Here is a 22,171-nt window from a genome sequence, read left to right as displayed (position 1 = left end):
GTGAGTATATTGGTAGAAGGATGATGAGATTGGAGCTGCCAGGCAAGAGAGCTAGAGGAAGACCAAAGAGAAGGTTGATGGATGTCGTGAGGGAAGACATGAGGGCAGTTGGTGTTCGAGAGGAGGATGCAGGAGATAGGCTTACATGGAAAAGGATGACACGCTGTGGCGACCCCTAACGGGACAAGCCGAAAGGAAAAGAAGAAGTGAGTCAGGCCATCATCCTGTTTTCGCTTAGATTTTGAGTCTAATTCTGAATCCAGACCTCCATAGAATGTGGATTTTGATTTCCATTCGTCATTCTTATTTTATTTTGTTCTCAAGACATGCCACTATGTATTGAATAAAGATTTTCAACCAGAATGTCTCATTCACTGAGCTCTAGGATTTGTTAAGTATTCCCTTTCATTTTTTTTTAAGCAGTTTTCTATATTTTCTTTGATGGAAACGAACACTTTAGACTGTAAGACAAAGCAGTCCTCATTTCCAGGTCATTTGTGGCGGTCATGCACTGTCACAGTTTGCAAAAAAAAGAAAAAGAAGAACTTTGTCACGTGACACGAAGCGGGGGAGGGGGGGGGAAAGGAAAAATAAGTTATCGAAATGCATGCATCCCCGGTTCTTATTTGTTACTTAATATTGACATTTGTTCAAGAAAATACATGCTACATGAGTGGCGTGTGAGTATCTAATATTATTACCAGTCTCGATGTGCCCATCCCCAATTGCACCAACTTCCGCTGCTGCGGGTTTGCTTTTGTGCTTTTTTTTCTCTCTCTCCCCATAACCACAAGCGCCCCTCGCTAATTCTCCTCGAATTAGAAATGAACGGACTGAATCCTCGACGCAATACGTCCATCACTACTTTAAATGACTAAAACAGCCTTCATTATAAATCTTCGTGTCGGTTTAAACTCGTCTCTGTTCCCGTTTAGGCTTCTTCGTGGCCTAGTTAGCTTATCTTATCTTAGCTCGCGAGCCGCTAACAAAGAGACGGGTTTGTTCGAGCCCATCGCTGAGAAGAGATCAAGTGTGAACGTGTTGGGGTTATCATGTGAAAATGTGTGCAAGACCGACATCACAGTACGCGGAGGAACTTTCTGGAATAAAAGAGGAAAACGAACATCATCTGCTGCGTGACACTGTTTTCAAGCAGCCTCGACACAGAACAGGTTTCTAGACTTCATCTTGACTTGACTTGACTTCACCCCCTTAACTAACTACTTTCTGTTAAAAATATCTTTATATTTCAATGGAATCCTAATTACTGTAAGGTAGTGCTAGCCTGATGCAGGCTGGTCTGTTGAACATTTAATGGTGCCGAATGAAATCTGTCCGCAAAATCTGTGATACAAGTCTGATCCCTTCCACTCCTAAATGCATTGAGTACACTTTGGAAAATATTTATTAACACAAAGAACAATTGCTAACATATAATGGATGGAAAATACTGTTCACATTGTAGCGGCCGTGCACTTTTATAATATGTAAGTTTATTCAATACCGCTTCAATAGTTAAGGCTTTTTGGCCTTAGTTCTGTATAGGCAAAATAAAAAGCATTTGACACAGCACATGGAACAATGATATAATAATATACAATGTGTCTAAATCAGTGATTCTCAAAGTGCGGTCAGTAATCCGTGGCTCCGGGGCCACATGCGGCTCTTTAATCCCTCTGCTGCGGCTCCCAGTGGAAAATAGAAAATAAATCCATCCATCCATCCATTTTCTGAGCCGCTTATCCTCACTAGGGTCGCCGGCATGCTGGAGCCTATCCCAGCTGTCATCGGGCAGGAGGCGGGATACACCCTGAACTGGTTGCCAACCAATCGCAGGGCACATACAAACAAACAACCATTCACACTCACATGCACACCTACGGGCAATTTAGAGTCTCCAATTTATGCATGTTTTTGGGATGTGGGAGGAAACCGGAGTGCCCGGAGAAAACCCATGCAGGCACGGGGAGAACATGCAAACTCCACACAGGCGGGGACGGGGATTGAACCCGGGTCCTCAGAACTGTGAGGCTGACGCTGTAACCAGTCGGCCACCGTGCTGCCAGAAAATAAATCATGGGTAAATATTTTTTTCTGTTTTTTTTAGTTTTTTTTTTTTAGCTATAACTCTAAGAATATAGATTACCATAGACCATTAAAATGTGTCTATTTAAATGACCTGTTCATTTACTGTTTGTACTTGTGTACTTAATTTGCACAAAAAATTATATTTACAATAAATAATGTATCTTCGTTCCTCTATTTATGACAGTGAGGCATAGTGACAGACAGAACAAATGAATGGTCTTCTATTAGATGGCAGGAAGTAAATATAGTAATTAATGTATCCACTTTTTGTGACATTTTTGTTTGTTTGTGTGCCGTGAGATTTTTCAATTGTAAAATATGTTCCTTGGCTCCATAAAGGTAGGAAATCAGTACTCGAGTCAGATCGTGTATTCTAATCAGTCAGGTCAAACCAACATTACATCACAGAAATAATGGGTGCTAACTTACTGTAATTAAATGACTTTATTTTTAATTAAATTACTTCACCCAAGCGGCACGGTGGACGACTGGTTAGAGCGTCTGCCTCACAGTTCTGAGGACTAGGGTTCAATCCCCGTCCCCGCCTGTGTGGAGTTTGTATGTTCTCCCCGTGCCTGTGTGGGTTTTCTCCGGGCACTCTGGTTTCCTCCCACATCCCAAAAACATGCACGGTAGGTTGACTGAAGACTCTAAATTGCCCATAGGCGTGAATGTGAGTGCGAATGGTAGTTACTCTCCAAGTATCACCATAACTGCCAACATTAAAGTACAGTAACGTAGTAGGCCTAAGTGTTCATTAAAAAAAAAATAAAAATAAAAAAAAAATAAAAAGGCACCGGCTTTACTTCGAAAAAGTGTAGTAATGGTCGAAAAGCAAAACATATTCCTAGGGTTTTCTTATTGGCGGATTTCACCTTGACAAGGAACATGTTGCAAGAACAATTTTTTTTCCCCCTTGTCAACAAAATAAATGATTGGCGGATTTCACCTTGTCAAATAGCATTTTGAAAAAAAATACTGTTTTCTCCCTAAAAGAACATTTTAATATTTTTTGATTGGCAGATTTCACCACTTCGTACCGATAAGCTACTGTAACATTCTGAACAGTTTGAACATTATCAGAGCGGTTTAAATATAGGGAGACAAAAAAAGTATACTTGAATAATGAATCAATTCATATTTATTATTAAGTTCAATAAATGTTTAAAACAAACAATTTTGTACTGTACTGAACTTAAAAGTTAAATACAACTGAACTGTAACTATAAATGTATTGTACTTGAAAAGTTCAAATGTATTGTACATGAAAAATAAAACTACTGGATAAAAAAATGTATTAACAGGATGTAACAAGCTACATTCTGCTATGTTTGATTGTACCGATTATGTATGTCATCGCAATAAAATAGAATAAATTAATAAATATTCACATTTCTTAAAATGTACCTGTATATAATAAAACTCCCTACCTCAAAGACTGTCTGCAGCCAGGTTGGCATTGCAAATGTGAATCAGTTCTCAATTGCCTCACCTGGATAAAGGGTTAGGTTTTAAAGGTATCACAAATATTTGAAATTGAGATTAAGATATAAAATAAGACATTGAAAGATTGAAACACCAGCATTTGTTTAGATCCAGGAGATGTCAGTAATGAGCAACATTAGCCTCTTTTGCTTAAGCTACCCTGAACTAGTGTGATGGAAACACAAACCACATGGGTCACAGGAACTTTTTTATACCAGGAACTCAAACTTCCTGGACTGGTTGGTGGAAAAGCCCTTATGGCTTTACTTGGGTGGGCTGTCCAAGTACATGGACAGCTGCCCAAGATGAAATGGAAAAAAACGAAAAACAAACAACTCGATCATGAGATCTCCAAAGCTGTCTTTTTTTGTTGTTGTGGTTTTGCAGCGCTCCCGACTGACAGATTCTGTCCATCAAATACATAGAGTATTTTGCTAAGGTCACCAATCAGAAGTGCCACGCTACTTGTGGACAGGTCACGCAAACCAATCAGCTTCGAGCTGGTTAAAAAAAAAAAAAGAACGGCACATTGTCACATTCCCAGCTGCTCAGAAAAGTGGAAGTGGAAGCTTTGCGCACTGCACAGCAGTGCGCAAAGCTATCTGGAGGCTATCCCAGCTATCTTTGGGCGAAAGGCAGGGTACACCCTGAACTGGTCGCCAGCCAATCACAGGCCTCAGTGTCAGTTTTTCTTTTTTCAATCATCTCCTGATGCTCAGACGGTATGACACAATATGTAATGATTGATTTCAATTCCTATCTGGTTGTCCTTTTTGCCGTCAATGTGTCAGACAATTGTCATTTGATTGATTGTATAGGAAGAGGTTTTAAAATATAATGATCATCTATTTAATATACAGTAGTATTAGCAAATATACATTTTATGTACTTTATGGCCATTTGGGTACAAGTTAGACTCATGGATTAACAGCTAATATATAAATACGTAATGTGAAGAGTGGTATTTTTATATATAGCTTAAACACATTCCCTAGATTAAAAATGTCTGTCTGTATTGTATGTCAAAAAGTAAGTAAATATTTTGGAGGTGGCAGTGACCATTAGACATAAATTCTTGACTTTTAAGTCATGAGAGGCAGCAGACAAATTCTGTTCAATTTAATAAACAATTAATTCAACGGTAGGACCCTCCCTCTTGGTTACCATTATAAGTGGCACAAGTTTACCACACAGTCAAACGTAACCTCAGCTACAACAGTGTTAACTGTGCACATAAACATAATCAAAAGATTCTACCACATTCAAATACTCTTTAAAAATCAACTCTCGGCAGTGGCAGTGATTAAAGATACCCTTGCTCCAAAAGCAGTAGTATCGTGCAACTGCTCTGTGGTAGACTGAACTGTATCTCATTGATTATATTAACTGATTGTGCAATTACTGAGTTGTGAGCATGTGGCATTTTTTTTTTTTTTTTTTTTTTTTTTTTTTTACACTTTCCTCATTGTACGTAAATAGGAATGTTAATTTGCTTCATTCACCCCTTTATTGAAAACATTGACAAAAATATAATAATAATAATGTATTACAGTTTTCAAGGCACTCAAGGACACTTTACAGTTGCACAAATTATTCATTCACTCCACAGTCACACCCTAGTGGTGTTAAGCTACTTGTGTGAAGCGTCTATGGCCCCGCTGACCACCAACAAACATCCAAACACAGTCATTCATAACACTGCTATGGGCTCCCAATCCCACAGGGGTCCCGAGATGCCGTGGTGGGTGTCCCTTATTTTCATTTCTGAAAGGTGGCAACCCTAAAAACAACAGCGACACAGGAAGCACGCGCTCATAAATCTGAAATGAATCGGTTACAGTGTCAACCATGAGGAGAAACTTATAAATGCAAAACTATATTAGTATACAAAATATTTATATCAGTAATGTTATTTGCATTCATTTGTACTATTTTATAGTTTATAGAGTGCTGAGTTTTATGGGTTTTGAGATCTACACAATGATAGTTCTCAAAATTACATATCGTTGTTTGTTTTAATCAATTTAACTTTGCTAACGTACAGTGTTTTTTGTTTGTTTGTTAAAAATAGTACATAAAAGAAAAAGATGAGATTTACATGAAAATGCAAAATTTGAATGAAAAGAAGCAGAGAGCATATATCGCATACTTTCTGTCACCTTTAACAGGAAATATTTACATTTCACATTTAAAAACCCATTCAGAATAAAATGTTGTCAACTTTGTCAAAAGCTAACTGGAAATGATATTGTTGCATACTGTATGTGTAATAAATAGGCATAGTTCATCAGCTGTTGTTTGACTGGATTATTTTGAATGTACTTATCAAACACCAATCTGTACTGCTTTGCCAACCACCACAAGTAATTTCTCAACCTAGTGAAACACTGAATATATTGAGTTTGAGGGATTTATTAATTGATAGATGCTGTTGTTAGTGGATATTGTTTTTTAATCTATTATTGTTGATTAGATTTCATTTTAGGCTGTCGATGAGGGCTGATCATTGTTTATTTGGGTCATCTTTATTTATTTATTTATTTTTTGTCAAACAGGCGCAACTAAAACATTTTATTTTTTTCCTTGTTTTTAAGATGATGAAGGCGGTTAGGTAATTTATAAGGTTATAGCTTCAGCCCTGAGCTTTTTGGCCAGCCATATGAAAAAAATTGTCTCTCTGAATCTTATGAAAGTGGTATTTCGCGTATTATCATAATGTTGTCTGAAATTAAATTAATTCATTCATTCTTTCAACAGAAAGACAAGGGCTTGAGTTGCATGCAGCAAGATCTTTCTCTTTACTCCTCCTAAATTCCAGTTCAGAAGGTGAAACTGCATACATGACCATGTTTAATGTATATTTTATGTTATTGAGCTATATTATATCATATTAATGATATGATGTTGAGAGCTAACAATTCTGGTTCATGGCCAGTTGAAAATGTTAGCGGAAATAGCATCCTGTGGTGCACGTAATTATTGTACAGTGTGTAATTGTATCTCTTTGATAGTTTTTCATTGCAAAATGGTGTTCACCAATGATGGATGCGTGGAGAATAAAAGATCAAGTCTTTCTGAACTACAAGAAAACATTTGAAAGCAGTTATAACAGCATGAGATGTGACTTTCCCAAACCAAATGTGTTTGTCTTCTTGTGTCCTGCAGACAGTAGTGAAAAATATCATCATCCTGAGCAACAGGAGGCAGAGTCGCTTCACATTAAAGAGGAGGAGCAAGAGCCCCCTCACATTAAAGAGGAGGAGGAGGAGCACTGCGACATTAAAGAAGGGGAACCAGTGTTCCCTCACAATAAAGAGGAGGAGGAATGTAGGGTGGGTGCTTATATGGAGGAGGAAGACCCTCCTCATATTAAAAAGGAAGCCAAGTCAGAAACTCCCCACATCAAAGACGAAGAGGAGGAAAATATCAAGTTGCCATTGACCTTTGTCCTTTTGAAGAGGGAAGTTGATGAAGACATAGGTCAACGTGAGGAGAACAGAGGAGTGGAGCCTCCAAGCAGCAGCTCAAGTCAATACATGACACCAGGAGGTGATGGAGACCACTGTGGTGGATCCCAAGTCGACGGCCTCATCGCTCCACTATCAGATAGTGACGACATAACGTCACACTCTCCTGACACTGATAATAATGAACACTCGAAAGCTGATATGACATGTCACACTGACAACAATTGCAGGAAATGTTCTCAGTGTGGGAAAACATTTAGTTCAAAGGGGAATTTGAATGTTCACATGAGAATACACACTGGAGAGAAACCTTTTGTCTGCTCAGTTTGTGGTAAAAGATTCTCTTATAAGGACTGTTTAACAATACACACAAGAACTCACACTGGAGAAAAACCTTTTGCATGCTCGGTTTGTGGTAAAAAATTGTCTGATAGTGGAACTTTAAGGACACACACAAGAACACACACTGGAGAAAAACATTTTGCCTGCTCCGTTTGTGATAAAAGCTTCTCTGCAAAATCCAGTTTAACAATTCACACAAGAACACACACTGGTGAGAAACCTTACAACTGCTCAGTTTGCGGTGAAAGATTCGCTGAAAAAGGCACATTGACAATACACACGAGAACACACACTGGAGAGAAACCTTTTGCCTGCTCATTTTGCGGTAAAAGTTTCATTGCAAAGTCATCTTTAACAACGCACACAAGAACACACACAGGAGAAAAACCTTATACCTGCTCAGTTTGTGGTCGAACATTCTCCTTAAGTGGAACCTTAAAAAAACACAAAAGAACACACTGGGGAGAAACTACTTAGTTGCAGTGTTTCTGCTTGAAGTGTTCTCGTAAGTATTTTTTTTAAAGTGTGCTGGTGAGAATAGCAGTGATCATTAAATCTTAAAGAAAAAAAAACTGAAGATACTGACTCATTGTGGTAAACTGTAAAATTGTGCATCGCTGGCATCGGGCTGAAACCTGTGTTGGAAATTATTCTTCTGGGAGAATAATTAAGAAAACAATCTTGTATTTCTGATTTATTTTTATTTATTTTTTTACTACAAGGAAATATTTACAGGGATCAAGAGAGATGAGAATGAGAGAGAGTGAGTAAGAGGGAGAGGCTGCTGCTTATTGCTGTTCTCCCACACATTCTGCCACCCAAGAGGTGAAAACAAAGATTATACAGGAAGTTCCTTAAATCAGATAGTACCCAGTAAATTTCCATGAGATGAGGTTCACACATTAGCTCAATGCTTCTGTTGTTTTCTGTTACGACCCCCCCAGTAAGAAGAAAAAAGATTGTGACCCCCCCCCACCCGCAGCCCCTGCGAGTACACCTCTATATAACATTGTATATAAAGAATAATCTAATCTAATCCTGATAAACATTGAAGAAAGTACAAAAGAAAGAGACTGCCATCTACTGCAGTGGATGTGCAATTACACTTTATTCGAGTACGGCAAATCATGTTCTTCAGGGTCTCACACACCCTGGCATCGCCCCCCACTATTTGAGAAACACTGCATTAGCTAGACAGTACTTTCCCATCCCAGCGAGCTGTAGCCTTATTTTATGGGATATCCGGAGGCTGAGAAACAAAGCTGAATTGCTGTTTAGACATGGTTACATAGGATTGCGTATAAACTAATTTAGCCCAGCGTTATTGAGCAATAAAAGCATGCAAAGGTTATATTAAACTTAAAACAGATATTAGTAATTATGCCAATTTACTCCTTTTTCACATTTTTACACTAAATCTATACTATTGGTCAGTCCCCACGTGGGTGTGTTGTTTTTACAAATTGTTGACTAGTTTTAGGTGTTGAAAATCGCTTGGTCTCTTTAAAGATGCAATGTTGTGTGAAAGGTGATTGTTTTGGAGATGTGATGTTTCCACCCGACAACAGCGATATGTGATTTCGAATAAAATATGACAGTGGATTTAATAATGATGACGTAAAGATGCTAAGCCAATAATTTTATCTGACAGAAAAAACGTTTGGTTGTGTGGTCAATCCCCAGGAGTTAGTGATTCAATTCTTTGTTTATTTCAGAGGTGAATGAAATATGATGTAAATTATTGTATCTCTTTGCCTGTAATAACATTTGTAAACAACATTAAAAACACAACCTAGAGGTTACAGTGGACCCATGTGGAAGGTAGAGGCATAGCTTTTTGCTCCGACTCAATCGGCTTGAATCCACTCAGGAGGCAAACCCTCCACCCACCAACAAGGACCTTAGAAAGGCCTCTCAAATTCAGGAAGTCAACATTTACTGTAATTTCGCATGTATAATGCGGACCCATGTATAATACGCACCCCAAGGTTGACCTCAAAATTATGGAAAAACCCCTTCTACCTATGTTTAATGCATTTTTACAATGCATGAGTTTGCTTCTACCCATATGATCAAAAAGAAGTATCAGTATTTTGTTAGTTTTTTTCAAAGAATTATTCTGAAGTTAAGCACTTTATTTGAACACGTAATACCTTTTTTTAAATTTCATTGATCTTATTGTGAAAGTCACAGCCCTACTTTTATTTAGTAAATGAGAAAAAAACACAGTTGTGCTCATATGTTTAATTACCCAGGCATAATTTGTAAGATGGGTACAATTCTTGGAATAAAACATGAAGGCCCAGGCAAAAAAGATGTTGTTTTATTTTAATGGGATTCAAATTAAACAGTCAAGCATTTCAAAAAAGCATTATCATGAAACAAAACATAACCATAAATAAATTAATGATGGTTGTTCATTCATTCATATTTTAAAAAAACAATATTTCACAAATTGCCAGGGTCTGTAAACTTATGAGCACAACTGTACATATATGCAGTCATACGTACCCCAATCATATTGGAATGAAAGTGTAGGCTACACTTCTTTCATAACCATTAGGTGGCGGTGGCATTAGAATTAAAGTGTACAGCTTTTTCATAACCTCTAGATGGTGGCATACATTTATAAAATGTGAACGTTTTTTCCGTTTTCCCCCCATACCTATCTATAATGCCCACTATTGACTTGACAATTTTTTTTGGGGGTGGGGGGGGATGTGCACTATACACAAGAAATTATGTTATGTTCTAATTGTTTTGAACTTAAGTTATTTTTCTCTGTTTCAAGCAGGGGATATTTTTTTTCTATCTCTACTACAAGGGGTCAGCAATTGAGGAAACCATTTTCAAAGGGTAGATAACATGCTTGAATCAAATCACCTAGTTACTCATATTTGGTTAAGCTAATTTCATTGACTGTCAACGGACTTCTTAACCCAACAGTCCAAACTCCTTACTAACCTTAAAAAGAGAAAATATCGACATTGCATTTTTGCAAGAAACTCATATAGCAAGAAAATATTATGAAAAACCTAAAAGACGGGGATTTAAATGGCATATGAGACGGGTTGTAATATTAATTTGGGGAAGGATAATATTTGAACATATCCATACGAGTAGAAGACGACAGATTTATAATGATAAAGGGGAAAGTTGACGGCTCTCGCTCGCACGACCACCTTGCCGAAGACTGGCTCAGCCAGGTAGCCCCACCTCTTACCATGAGGTGGCGAGGACACATCAGCCTTTTCCCCGCAGCAGGGCACCCTGCCAGCACACTGAGCTACCCTTTCGTTTGCCTGGGCATCTTACGGACAATGCTCTGTTGGGAGGAAAACTGGCGCCGCACGTCTGCTCCGAGCGTCTTGCGACTAGCAACACCCACGGGCTTCGGCCCCCTGCGCTTGGTACTCTTTTTCTTGCTTTTCCTTTTTGTTTTTTTCCTTCCTCCTTTTTTCGTCAAATTCACCTGTTCCCCGTATCGACCGGACCGGCCAAACATTCGGAAGATGGACCAGCCTGCCTAAATTGTGTTCCACGCAACGTAAGTCCAATTTGCGGTCGACTAAAGTACAGATTGGTGCATATTTGGGTTTAAATTAATGGGAATAGGAACCCCCAAATCTATGCATTGTCACCGTGCATGCTCATTCCACCCTCACATCACAAGTTCAGCCTCCCTTCTACCAATGTTTGTCTGTCCTTTGTTTTGCTTTTTCTATGCATTGTTCCCCTGTAGATTCACCTGTTAGATCTCATTACATTTTCTATAAAAATCCACTACCTGTATCGTATGTGTGTTTGGATTCGACAAAAGACCTCTGGTTATCGAGAACTCTTATCTAATTCCTGTAGCAACCTTCAGATTACAAGACATAGAGGTTTTTCCCCACTTTGTCCTGAAGTTTTACACATCTAAAAAGAGACGTGGTGCCCCTTTTTGAGATAATAATTTTTTTAACGCGTAAACTTAAAATCACGCTAAACACTATATGTGTGCGTGTGTATATATAGGTGGTTGACTGGGTAGAATATCAGCCTCACAGTTCTGAGGACCGGGGTTCAAATCCCAGCCCCGCTTGTGTCGAGTTTGCATGTTCTCCCCGTGCCTGCGTGGGTTTTCTCTGGGTACTACAGTTTCCTCCCACATCCCAAAAACATGCATGGTAGGTTGATTGAAGACTCTAAATTGTCCGTAGATGCGAATGCGTGTTTGTTTATATGTGCCCTGCAATTGGCTGGCCGCCTAAGCAGTGTAGATAATGGGGGTGTGGGGGTGTGTGTGTATGTAAGTGTATATATAGGGTTAGGGTTTATATATATATACACACACACATATATATATATATATATATATGGATGGATATATATATATATGTTCTATATATATATATATGTTATATATATATATATATTATATATATATATATATATATATATATATATATATATATATATATATATATATATATATATCCATCCATTTTCTGAGCCGCTTATCCTCACTAGGGTCGCGGGCGTGCTGGAGCCTATCCCAGCTATCATCGGGCAGGAAGCAGGGTACACCCTGAACTAGTTGCCAGCCAATCGCAGGGCACATACAAACAGACAACCATTCGCACTCACAGTCACACCTACGGGCAATTTTGAGTCTCCAATTTATGCATGTTATTGGGATGTGGGAGGAAACCGGAGTGCCCGGAGAAAACCCACGCAGGCACGGGGAGAACATGCAAACGCCACACAGTCGGGGCTGGGGATTGAACCCAGGTCCTCAGAACTGTGAGGCTGACGCTCTAACCAGTCGGCCACCGTGCCGCCATATATATATATATATATATATATATATATATATATATATATATAAAACCCTAACCCTATATATACACACATACATACACACAATTGACAGGAAAACAATTTTGAAATTTTTGCAGATTTATTAAAAAAGAAAAACTTAAATATCACACAGCCATAAGTATTCAGACCCTTTGCTCAGTATTTAGTAGAAGCACCCTTTTGAGCTAATACAGCCATGAGTCTTTTTGGGAATGATGCAACAAGTTTTTCACACTTGGATTTGGGGATCATCTGCTATTGCTCCTTGCAGATCCTCTCCAGTTCTGTCAGGTTGGATGGTGAACGTTGGTGGACAGCCATTTTCAGGTCTCTCCAGAGAGGCTCAATTGGGTTTAAGTCAGGGCCATTCAAGAACAGTCACGGAGTTGTTTTGAAGCCACTCCTTTGTTATTTTAGCTGTGTGCTTAGAGTCATTGTCTTGCTTGAAGGTGAACCTTCGGCCCAGTCTGACTTCCTGAGCACTTTGGAGAAGGTTTTCGTCCAGGATATCCCTATACTTGGCCGCATTAATCTTTCCTTCAAATACAAACAGTCGTCCTGTCCCTGCAGCTGAAAAAGACCCCCACAACATGATGCTGCCACCACCATGCTTCACTGTTGGAACTGTATTGGACAGGTGATGAGCAGTGCCTGGTTTTCTCCACTCTATTTGAGCCATGGGTTTTAATATCCTTGACTGTGAAACAATTCAGGTGAAGGTCCCTATAGCAAACTCTGTTGATTATCCTGATAGTTCTTTGTTTCTGTTTTTTTATTTATTTTTTATTGCAGTTTAGTCATCGTTGGACCATATCTCTAATTAGCAGCAGAGCATGTGATGTATTATCCGAGACCTATTTTGGTTGAATTATTCCACTTGTGGTCAGAAGTTTACATACACTCAATATGGTAGGGCTGGGATATTAATCAAAATGTAATCTTGATTTCGAGTCTGGCTTCTCACGATCATAAAAAAATGTATAATCGAAGAAAAATTATTACTATGCCGCGGCTCGAGTTGTGTCTACAAGTTCCTGCGTTGTAAACGTACCCTGTGTTGCTTGTCGCAAGCATGTGACGCATGTTCTTCTGCCCTCCCTGATATGACACTAATGTGACGTCATACAACTTCCGCCTTTGAAGACAGTCTCCATATTGGTTAGGTGAATGCAAGTCGTATATAAACCTTGAAACCAAGGGCAATCGACGACACCCCCAGTGCGAGTCCCTCTTTTCTCCTTCTATGTAATCTTTTATTATTTATATTATTATATTATATTATATTATATTTTATTATATTTATTATTATATATTTTTTGATTTGCATTCTAACTAGTAGCTCTTGGTTTTATTACATACTGCATTATATCCTTTGTTACCCAACGTTAATGTTTGGAGTTGTTGGTAAATCGCTTGCTATCGATCTGGCGTTCGCGGAACAACATGCTGCCACACCAAAATGGCACACCGATGCTAGAAGCTGTCGCTAATGAATTTGATGTCCGCTTTTCATACTTTAGCTGCCTAATCAATCATGTAATGTAGTACATTTTAAATTCAGTTTGCTTGCTATGAATTTTTCACACGAGTGAAACACATCCGAGGCCAACATAATAACGTAACATAATAACTAAAGACCATCGAACACGTATTTTTTTCTCTCCACAGGGACGCCAGAAGAAACAAAAACCCTGATCAGATTCAGGATAGAGCATGAACAAGACTTCTTAAAATCATAGTACTGTGCAAAAAAAAATTAAAACTGTGGGAGTGAGTGCAATTCACTTAATTCACTGAATACCGACATACAGGCAAGAACTTAAATGCGTGAAGCCTACAGTGAAAACAGTGAAAAAGTGGACCAATGAAGCAAAGCTAGAACTTCAAAGCTGTTTAGACTGCACAGACTGGCGTGTCTTTGAAAATTCAGCTGGCAGCCTGGATGAATATATGGACACTGTCACATCCTATATCAGTTTCTGTGAAGAGGTGTGTGTCCCAACAAAGTCATTTTGCACATTCAATAACAAGTCGTGGTTCACTGCCAAACTTAAGCAACTTTGCCAATCTAAGGAGGACACATGGACATGGGCCCTGTATAATCGAGCGAGAAACCAGCTGACTAACAAAATTTAACATTGCAAAGAGGAACTATGCAGCAAAGTTGGAAAAACAGTTTAACGCTAACGACACTAAATCAGTCTGATATGCATTCCAATCGCTGACCAATTCCAAGTGATTATCCCCCCCAAGCTGAGAACAATAGCACACTAGCCAACGACTTGAATACCTTCTACTGCAGATTTGAAAAGGACACTTTCAAACCCCACACCCACCTAGCCGTACCACCGACCACAATCACACCTCTGACTTCTGGGTTAACCATCCATAACAGGATGTTGTCTTCAAACAACAAAAGATTAACAAAGCGGCAGACCCAGACCATGTGTCCCCATCCTGCCCCAAAGTCTGCACGGACCTGCTCGCTCCATTCTTCACACAGATCTTCAATAGATCTCTGGAACTGTGCGAAGTACCATCCTGTTTCAAACGCTCCACCATCATTCCAGTCCCCAAGAAACCTACAATCTTAGGTCTAAATGACTACAGGCCTGTCACCTTGACATCTGTGGTCATGAAGTCCTTTGAACGTCTCGTGCTGGACCACCCCAAGAGCGTCACAAGTCCCCTGCTGGACCCCCTGCAGTTTGCCTACCGAGCAAACAGGTCTGCGGATGATGCAGTCAACATGGGACTGCACTTTATCCTAGAACACCTCGACAGTGAAGGGACCTACGCGAGGATCCTGTTCGTGGACTTCAGCACAGCGTTCAACACCATCATCCCTGAACTCCTTTCCTCCAAGCTTCTCCAGCTCAGTGTCTCGCCTGCCATCTGCCAGTGGATTTACAGCTTCCTGACGGGCGGACACAGCAGGCGAGGCTGGGGGAGAATACCTCATCCACACGCAGCATCAACACTGGGGCGCCCCAAGTTTGTGTCCTCTCACCGCTGCTCTTCTCTCTCAACACGAACGAATGCACCTGAACGCACCAGGCTGTCAAACTCCTGAAGTTTGCAGATGACAGCACTGTCATCAGCCTCATCAAGGACGGTGACGAGTCTGCATATCGACAGGAAGTGGAGCGGCTGGAGCTGTGGTGCGGCCGACACAACCTGGAGCTGAACACGCGCAAGACTGTAGAGATGATCATGGACTTCAGGAGGCATCCTTTGCCACAGCTGCCCCTCACACTGTCCAGCTGCCTTGTGTCCACCGTCGAGACCTTCAAGTTCCTGGGAATTACAGTCTCTCAGGACCTGAAGTGAGCGATCAACATTAACCCCGTCCTCAAAAAGGCTCACCAGAGGACGTACTTCCTGTGGCTTCTGAGTAAGCACGGCCTGCCACAGGAGCTGCTGAGGCAGTTCTACACAGCGGTCATCGAATCAGTCCTGTGTTCTTCCATCACAGTCTGGTTTGGTGCTGCTACAAAAAAGGACAAACTCCGACTGCAACGGACAATCAAAACTGCTGAAAGGATTGTCGGTACCCCCCTACCCACCCTTGAGGACTTGCACGCTGCCAGAACAAGACAAGACAAGACAAAAACCACGACAAGAGCGTGCAAAATCCTCTTGGACCCTCCACATCCCGGTCACCGGCTCTTCCAGCTCCTTCACTCAGGTAGGCACTACCGATCAATGCAAACTAGAACTAGCAGACATTCCAGCAGCTTCTTCCCTCTTGCAATCAACTTAAACAGCTAACCTACAATTCCATTGCAACATGCTGCCAATTTTTTTGTCTTGAGTTTGTTGTCACATTTCTGTCGGGCCAATTATAACACGCCCGCGACCCTAGTGAGCAGAAGCGGCTCAGAAAATGGATGGATGGATAATAATAAAAAGGGCAAAATCTCAAACAAAAACACAGGGTAGCGGAGGAAAATTGATGAATGGAAAAAGACCAGGTAGTTTCTATCCCTAAAATGCTATAGCAAATGAATTTTTAAAAATGTTATTATGAATTCAACTAATTTGTCTGTCTCTTCTTGAAATTACAAATGCCAAAAACAGGCACAGGAACAGATGCATGTGAGGACACAGTGGCCACCTGGCAATATTTTGAAGACATACAGTACATGAGGCGTGGGATGCCAGGCCATCGATCGAGCCCCCAGTCTTGGTGGTATCTTTTCAGGCGGTTCCATCAACAAGTATGGTGAAATATGTTAATTGTATTCATCAAACAGTAGCTATGGTCAGGAGTTTCTGGTACCCTAATACAATTTGTAAACATGTAGACATCACTTCAGACATGGCCACATGGCAAAACAAACAGGTACATTTCAATGAAAAACGATATGGTAGAAAATTATTTTTTTAAGTAATCTATACTTTATATACATTAACACTTTAACACATTAAAAACAGGTGTTTCTTACATAATATTCTAGTTTACAGAAATTGTGACGTTGGGGTTTTCATTTGCTGTAAGATCTAATCATCAAAATTCGACATACAGTATATGTATTTTTAAAAATCATGAAATATTTCACTGAGTGTGTGTAGTGCATCTCCACAATACAAGTTTCATTTTTGCATGAGCCTACAACAATTGCCGCACCATCTCCGGCACCAAGTACATCGTCGTCTTCAGCACAAAGGACGCCAGACGGCTCTAGGGCCACAAGCCCTACAACCCAAAAGATGCAGTATGTGTGTGTGTGTGTGTGTGTATGTATATGTATATATATATATATTATATACAGCTTGTTCAATAGAATTCTAGTGCATGAGAAGATTCCTGAGGAATGGAGGAAAAGTGTACTGGTGCCCATTTTTAAGAACAAAGGTGATGTGCAGAGCTGTGGGAACTATAGAGGAATAAAGTTGATGAGCCACACAATGAAGTGGGAAAGAGTTGTGGAGGCTAGACTCAGGACAGAAGTGAGTATTTGCGATCAACAGTTTGGTTTTATGCCTAGAAAGAGTACCACAGATGCATTATTTGCCTTGAGGATGTTGATGGAAAAGTACAGAGGAAGTCAGAAGGAGCTACATTGTGTCTTTGTAGATCTAGAGAAATCCTATGACAGAGTACCCAGAGAGGAACTGTGGTACTGCATGCGGAAGTCTGGAGTGGCAGAGAAGTATGTTAGAATAATACAGGACATGTACGAGGGCAGCAGAACAGCGGTGAGGTGTGCTGTAGGTGTGGCAGACGAATTTAAGGTGGAGGTGGGACTGCATCAGGGATCAGCCCTGAGCCCTTTCCTTTTTGCAGTGGTGATGGATAGGCTGACAGATGAGGTTAGACTGGAATCCCAGTGGACCATGATGTTTGCAGAGGACATTGTGATCTGCAGTGAAAGCAGGGAGCAGCTGGAGGAACAGTTAGAAAGATGGAGGCATGAACTGGAAAGAAGAGGAATGAAGATTAGCCGAAGTAAGACAGAATATATGTGCATGAATGAGAGGAGTGGTGGGGGAAGAGTGAGGCTACAGGGAGAAGAGATAGCAAGGGTGGAGGACTTTAAATACTTGGGGTCAACCGTCCAGAGCAATGGTGAGTGTGGTCAGGAAGTGAAGAAACCAGTCCAAGCAGGTTGGAACGGGTGGAGGAAGGTGTCAGGTGTGTTATGTGACAGAAGAGTCTCTGCTAGGATGAAGGGCAAAGTTTATAAAACAGTGGTGAGGCCAGCCATGATGTACGGATTAGAGACAGTGGCACTGAAGAGACAACAGGAATCTGTGCTGGAGGTGGCGGAAATGAAGATGTTGAAGTTCGCTCTCGGAGTGACCAGGTTGGAAAAAATTAGAAATGAGCTCATCAGAGGGACAGCCAAGGTTCGATGTTTTGAAGACAAAGTTAAGGAGAGCAGACTTCGATGGTTTGGACACGTCCAGAGGAGAAATAGTGAGTGTATTGGTAGAAGGATGATGAAGATGGAGCTGCCAGGCAAGAGAGCTAGAGGAAGACCAAAGAGAAGGTTGATGGATGTCGTGAGGGAAGACATGATGGCAGTTGGTGTTCGAGAGGAGGATGCAGGAGATAGGCTTACATGGAAAAGGATGACGCGCTGTGGCGACCCCTAACGGGACAAGCCGAAAGGAAAAGAAGAAGAAGAAGATACCTACATATATATATATATACACATATAAATACATATATACATAAATACATATATATGTATATACATATATAAATACATATATAAATACATATATATATATATATATATATATATATATATATATATATATATATATATATATATATATATACACATACACACACACAACATTGCAAAGAGGATCTATGCAGCAAAGTTGGAAAAACAGTTTAGCGCGAACGACTCGAAATCAGTCTGGCGTACATTCCAATCGCTGACTAATTACAAGCGACGATCCCCCCAAGCTGAGAACAATAGCACACTAGCCAACGACTTGAATACCTTCTATTGCAGATTTGAAAAGGGCAGTTTCACTCCACACACCCACCCGGCCGCACCCGCGACCACAACCACACCTCTGACTTCTGCGTTAACCATCCATGAACAGGATGTGAGACGCATCTTCAAACAACAGAAGATTAACAAAGCAACAGGACCGGACCATGTGTCCCCATCCTGCCTCAAAGTCTGCGCGGACCAGCTCGCTCCAGTCTTCACTCAGATCTTTAACAGATCTTTGGAAATGTGCGAAGTTCCATCCTGCTTCAAACGCTCCACCATCATTCCAGTCCCCAAGAAACCTGCAATCTCTAGTCTGAATGACTACAGGCCTGTCGCTTTGACATCTGTGGTCATGAAGTCCTTTGAACGTCTCGTGCTGGACCACCTCAAGAGTGTCACAGGTCCCCTGCTGGACCCCCTGCAGTTTGCCTACCAAGCGAACAGGTCTGCGGATCATGCAGTCAACATGGGACTGCACTTCATCCTAGAACACCTCGACAGTGCAGGGACCTACGCGAGGATCCTGTTCGTGGACTTCAGCTCAGCGTTCAACACCATCATCCCTGAACTCCTTTCAACCAAGCTTCTCCAGCTCAGCGTATCACCTGCCATCTGCCAGTGGATTTACAGCTTTCTGACGGGCAGGACACAGCAGGTCAGGCTGGGGGAGGCCACCTCATCCACACGCAGCATCAGCACTGGGGCGCCCCAAGGTTGTGTCCTCTCTCCGCTGCTCTTCTCTCTCTACACGAACGACTGCACCTCAGCGAACCCGACTGTCAAGCTCCTGAAGTTTGCAGATGACACCACTGTCATCGGCCTCATCAAGGACGGTGACGAGTCTGCATATCGACAGGAAGCGGAGCGGCTGGAGCTGTGGTGCGGGCGACACAACCTGGAGCTGAACACGCTCAAGACGGTAGAGATGATCGTGGACTTCAGGAGGCATCCTTCGCCACAGCTGCCCCTCACGTTGTCCAGCTGCCTTGTGTCAACCGTCGAGACCTTCAAGTTCCTGGGAATTACAATCTCTCAGGACCTGAAGTGGGCGAACAACATCAACTCCGTCCTCAAAAAGGCCCAGCAGAGGATGTACTTCCTGCGGCTTCTGAGAAAGCACGGCCTGCCACCGGAGCTGCTGAGACAGTTCTACACAGCGGTCATCGAATCGGTCCTGTGTTCTTCCATCACAGTCTGGTTTGGTGCTGCTACAAAAAAGGACAAACTCCGACTGCAACGGACAATCAAAACTGCTGAAAGGATTGTCGGTACCCCCCTACCCACCATTGAGGACTTGCACGCTGCCAGAACTAAGACAAGGGCGTGCAAAATCCTCTCGGACCGTCTGCACCCCGGTCACCAGCTCTTCCAGCTCCTTCCCTCAGGTAGGCGCTACCGATCAACGCAAACTAGAACTAGTAGACATTCCAACAGCTTCTTCCCTCTTGCGATCAACTTCTTAAACACCTAACCTATAATTCCATTACAACAAGCTGGCAATTTTTTGACTTGAGTTCGTTGTCACATTTCTGTGGGGCCAATTATGTATTACTTGTGCACTCACTGTAGTTGTCTCGCCATGCTGCACTATTTGCATATACTGGCCACTCATGCCAGAGTAGCATCTGCTCCATTTGCACACTGATTGAGGAGTATCTGTAACATTTGCACAACCGACATTGTCCCAGATGATCGCACTACTCGTCACTTTAAACCGCATACACTCCTTGAAGTCTCAGCGCCCTTTGCACAATGGTCATTGCACCGGACTATTGCAATATTAGTCGTTCGAACTGCTCTAAGTGCTAGAGGACTCTGCATCTTTTTGCACAATTGTTTTTTGTCAATGTCTTTATGTCCCCAAAGTGTTCTGTAAATTGACTGTTTGTTGTACTAGAGCGGCTCCAACTACCGGAGACAAATTCCTTGTGTGTTTTGGACATACTTGGCAAATAAAGATGATTCTGATTCTGATTCTGATTCTGATTCTGATTCTGACATACATACAGACCCTTTCCCAAAAATTTTAATATCATGGAAAAGTTTATTTCCATAATTCCATTAAAAAAGTTTAACTTTCATAGATTATAGATTCAGGGCAACACAATTTAAACAATTTCAAGTCGTATTTATTTGTATTTATATAATTTGGGCTTCCAGCTCATAAAAACCACGAAATCAGGAATTTAAAAAAATGTGAATACTGCAAAGAAATCACCATTTACAACCCAATTCCAATGAAGTTGGGACGTTGTGTTAAACATAAATAAAAACAGAATACTATGATTTGCAAATCATATTTGACCTATATTTATTTGAATACACTACAAAGACAAGATATTTAATGTTCAAACTGATCAACTTGATTGTTTTTAGCAGATAATCATTAACTTAGAATTTTATGGCTGCAACACATTCCAAAAAAAGCTGGGACAGGTGGCAAAAAAGACAGAAAGTTGAGGAATGCTCATCAAACACCTCTTTGGAACATCCCACAGGTGAACAGGCTAATTGGGAACAGGTGGGTGCCATGATTGTGTATAAAAGGAGCTTCCCTGAATTGTTCAGTCATTCACAAGCAAAGATGAGGCGAGGTTCACCTCTTTGTGAACAAGTGCGTGAGAAAATAGTCGAACAGTTTAAGGACAATGTTCCTCAACGTACAATTGCAAGGAATTTAGGGATTTCATCATCTATGGTCCATAATATCATCAAAAGGTTCAGAGAATCTGGAGAAATCACTGCATGTCAGCGGCAAGGCAGAAAACCAACATTGAATGCCCGTGACCTTCGATCCCTCAGGCGGCACTGCATCAAAAACTGACATCAATGTGTAAAGGATATCACCACATGTGCTCAGGAACTTGAAACTCTACTATACAAAGCAAAAGCCATTTATCCACAACACCCAGAAACTCTGCCGGCTTCTCTGGGCCCGAGCTCATCTAAGATGGACTGATGCAAAGTGGAAAAGTGTTCTGTGGTCCGACGAGTCCACATTTCAAATTGTTTTCAGAAATTGTGGACGTCGTGTCCTCCGGGCCAAAGAGGAAAAGAACCATCCGGACTGTTATGGATGCAAAGTTCAAAAGCCAGCATCTGTGATGGTATGGGGCTGTGTTTAACTTACACATCTGTGAAGGCACCTTTAATGGTGAAAGGTACATACAGGTTTTGGAGAAACATATGCTGCCATCCAAGCAACGTGTTTTTCATGGACGCCCCTGCTTATTTCAGCAAGACAATGCCAAACCACATTCTGCACGTGTTACAACAGCGTGGCTTCGCAGTAAAAGAGCGTGGCTTCGCAGTAAAAGAGTGCGGGTACTAGACTGGCCTGCCTGCAGTCCAGACCTGTTGAAAATTGAAAATTCCCATTGAAAATGTGTGGCGCATCTTCCTCCAAGCCTTTGGACATTGATTCCTGAATGAAAGGCACACTTTACTTTCATCGGAAAAGAGGACCTTGGACCACTGGCCAACAGT

The 22,171-nt window shown here is 41.1% G+C and overlaps 1 protein-coding gene across 3 annotated transcripts; it reads left to right on the top strand.

Annotated features, from left to right (window-relative positions):
• The first annotated feature begins 578 nt into the window (after positions 1-578).
• On the top strand, positions 579-9,181 carry LOC133411798 (zinc finger protein 664-like). Of its 3 annotated transcripts, none has more exons than XM_061694486.1 (3): positions 579-1,172; positions 6,331-6,399; positions 6,739-9,181. In XM_061694486.1, the coding sequence occupies exons 1-3, from the start codon at positions 1,061-1,063 to the stop codon at positions 7,857-7,859; spliced, it is 1,302 nt and encodes a 433-aa protein (XP_061550470.1). In that variant the 5' UTR covers positions 579-1,060; the 3' UTR covers positions 7,860-9,181. The 3 variants fall into 3 exon arrangements, with proteins under 3 accessions (XP_061550470.1, XP_061550471.1, XP_061550472.1); XM_061694488.1 differs by lacking the exon at positions 579-1,172 and adding an exon at positions 1,987-2,080; XM_061694487.1 differs by lacking the exon at positions 6,331-6,399.
• The last annotated feature ends 12,990 nt before the right edge of the window (positions 9,182-22,171 follow it).

The sequence above is a fragment of the Phycodurus eques genome, chromosome 13 (assembly GCF_024500275.1).
Source record: "Phycodurus eques isolate BA_2022a chromosome 13, UOR_Pequ_1.1, whole genome shotgun sequence".
Lineage (NCBI taxonomy): Eukaryota > Metazoa > Chordata > Actinopteri > Syngnathiformes > Syngnathidae > Phycodurus > Phycodurus eques.
This window is presented reverse-complemented; position numbering and strand designations above follow the sequence as displayed.

Coding starts and splice junctions, on each gene's coding strand:
- LOC133411798 (XM_061694486.1), top strand. CDS start 1,061: ATGTGTGCAAGACCGACATCACAGTACGCGGAGGAACTTTCTGGAATA. Junction 1,173..6,330: donor GCAGCCTCGACACAGAACAG/GTTTCTAGACTT, acceptor TTCTTTCAACAG/AAAGACAAGGGCTTGAGTTG. Junction 6,400..6,738: donor CCTAAATTCCAGTTCAGAAG/GTGAAACTGCAT, acceptor TGTGTCCTGCAG/ACAGTAGTGAAAAATATCAT.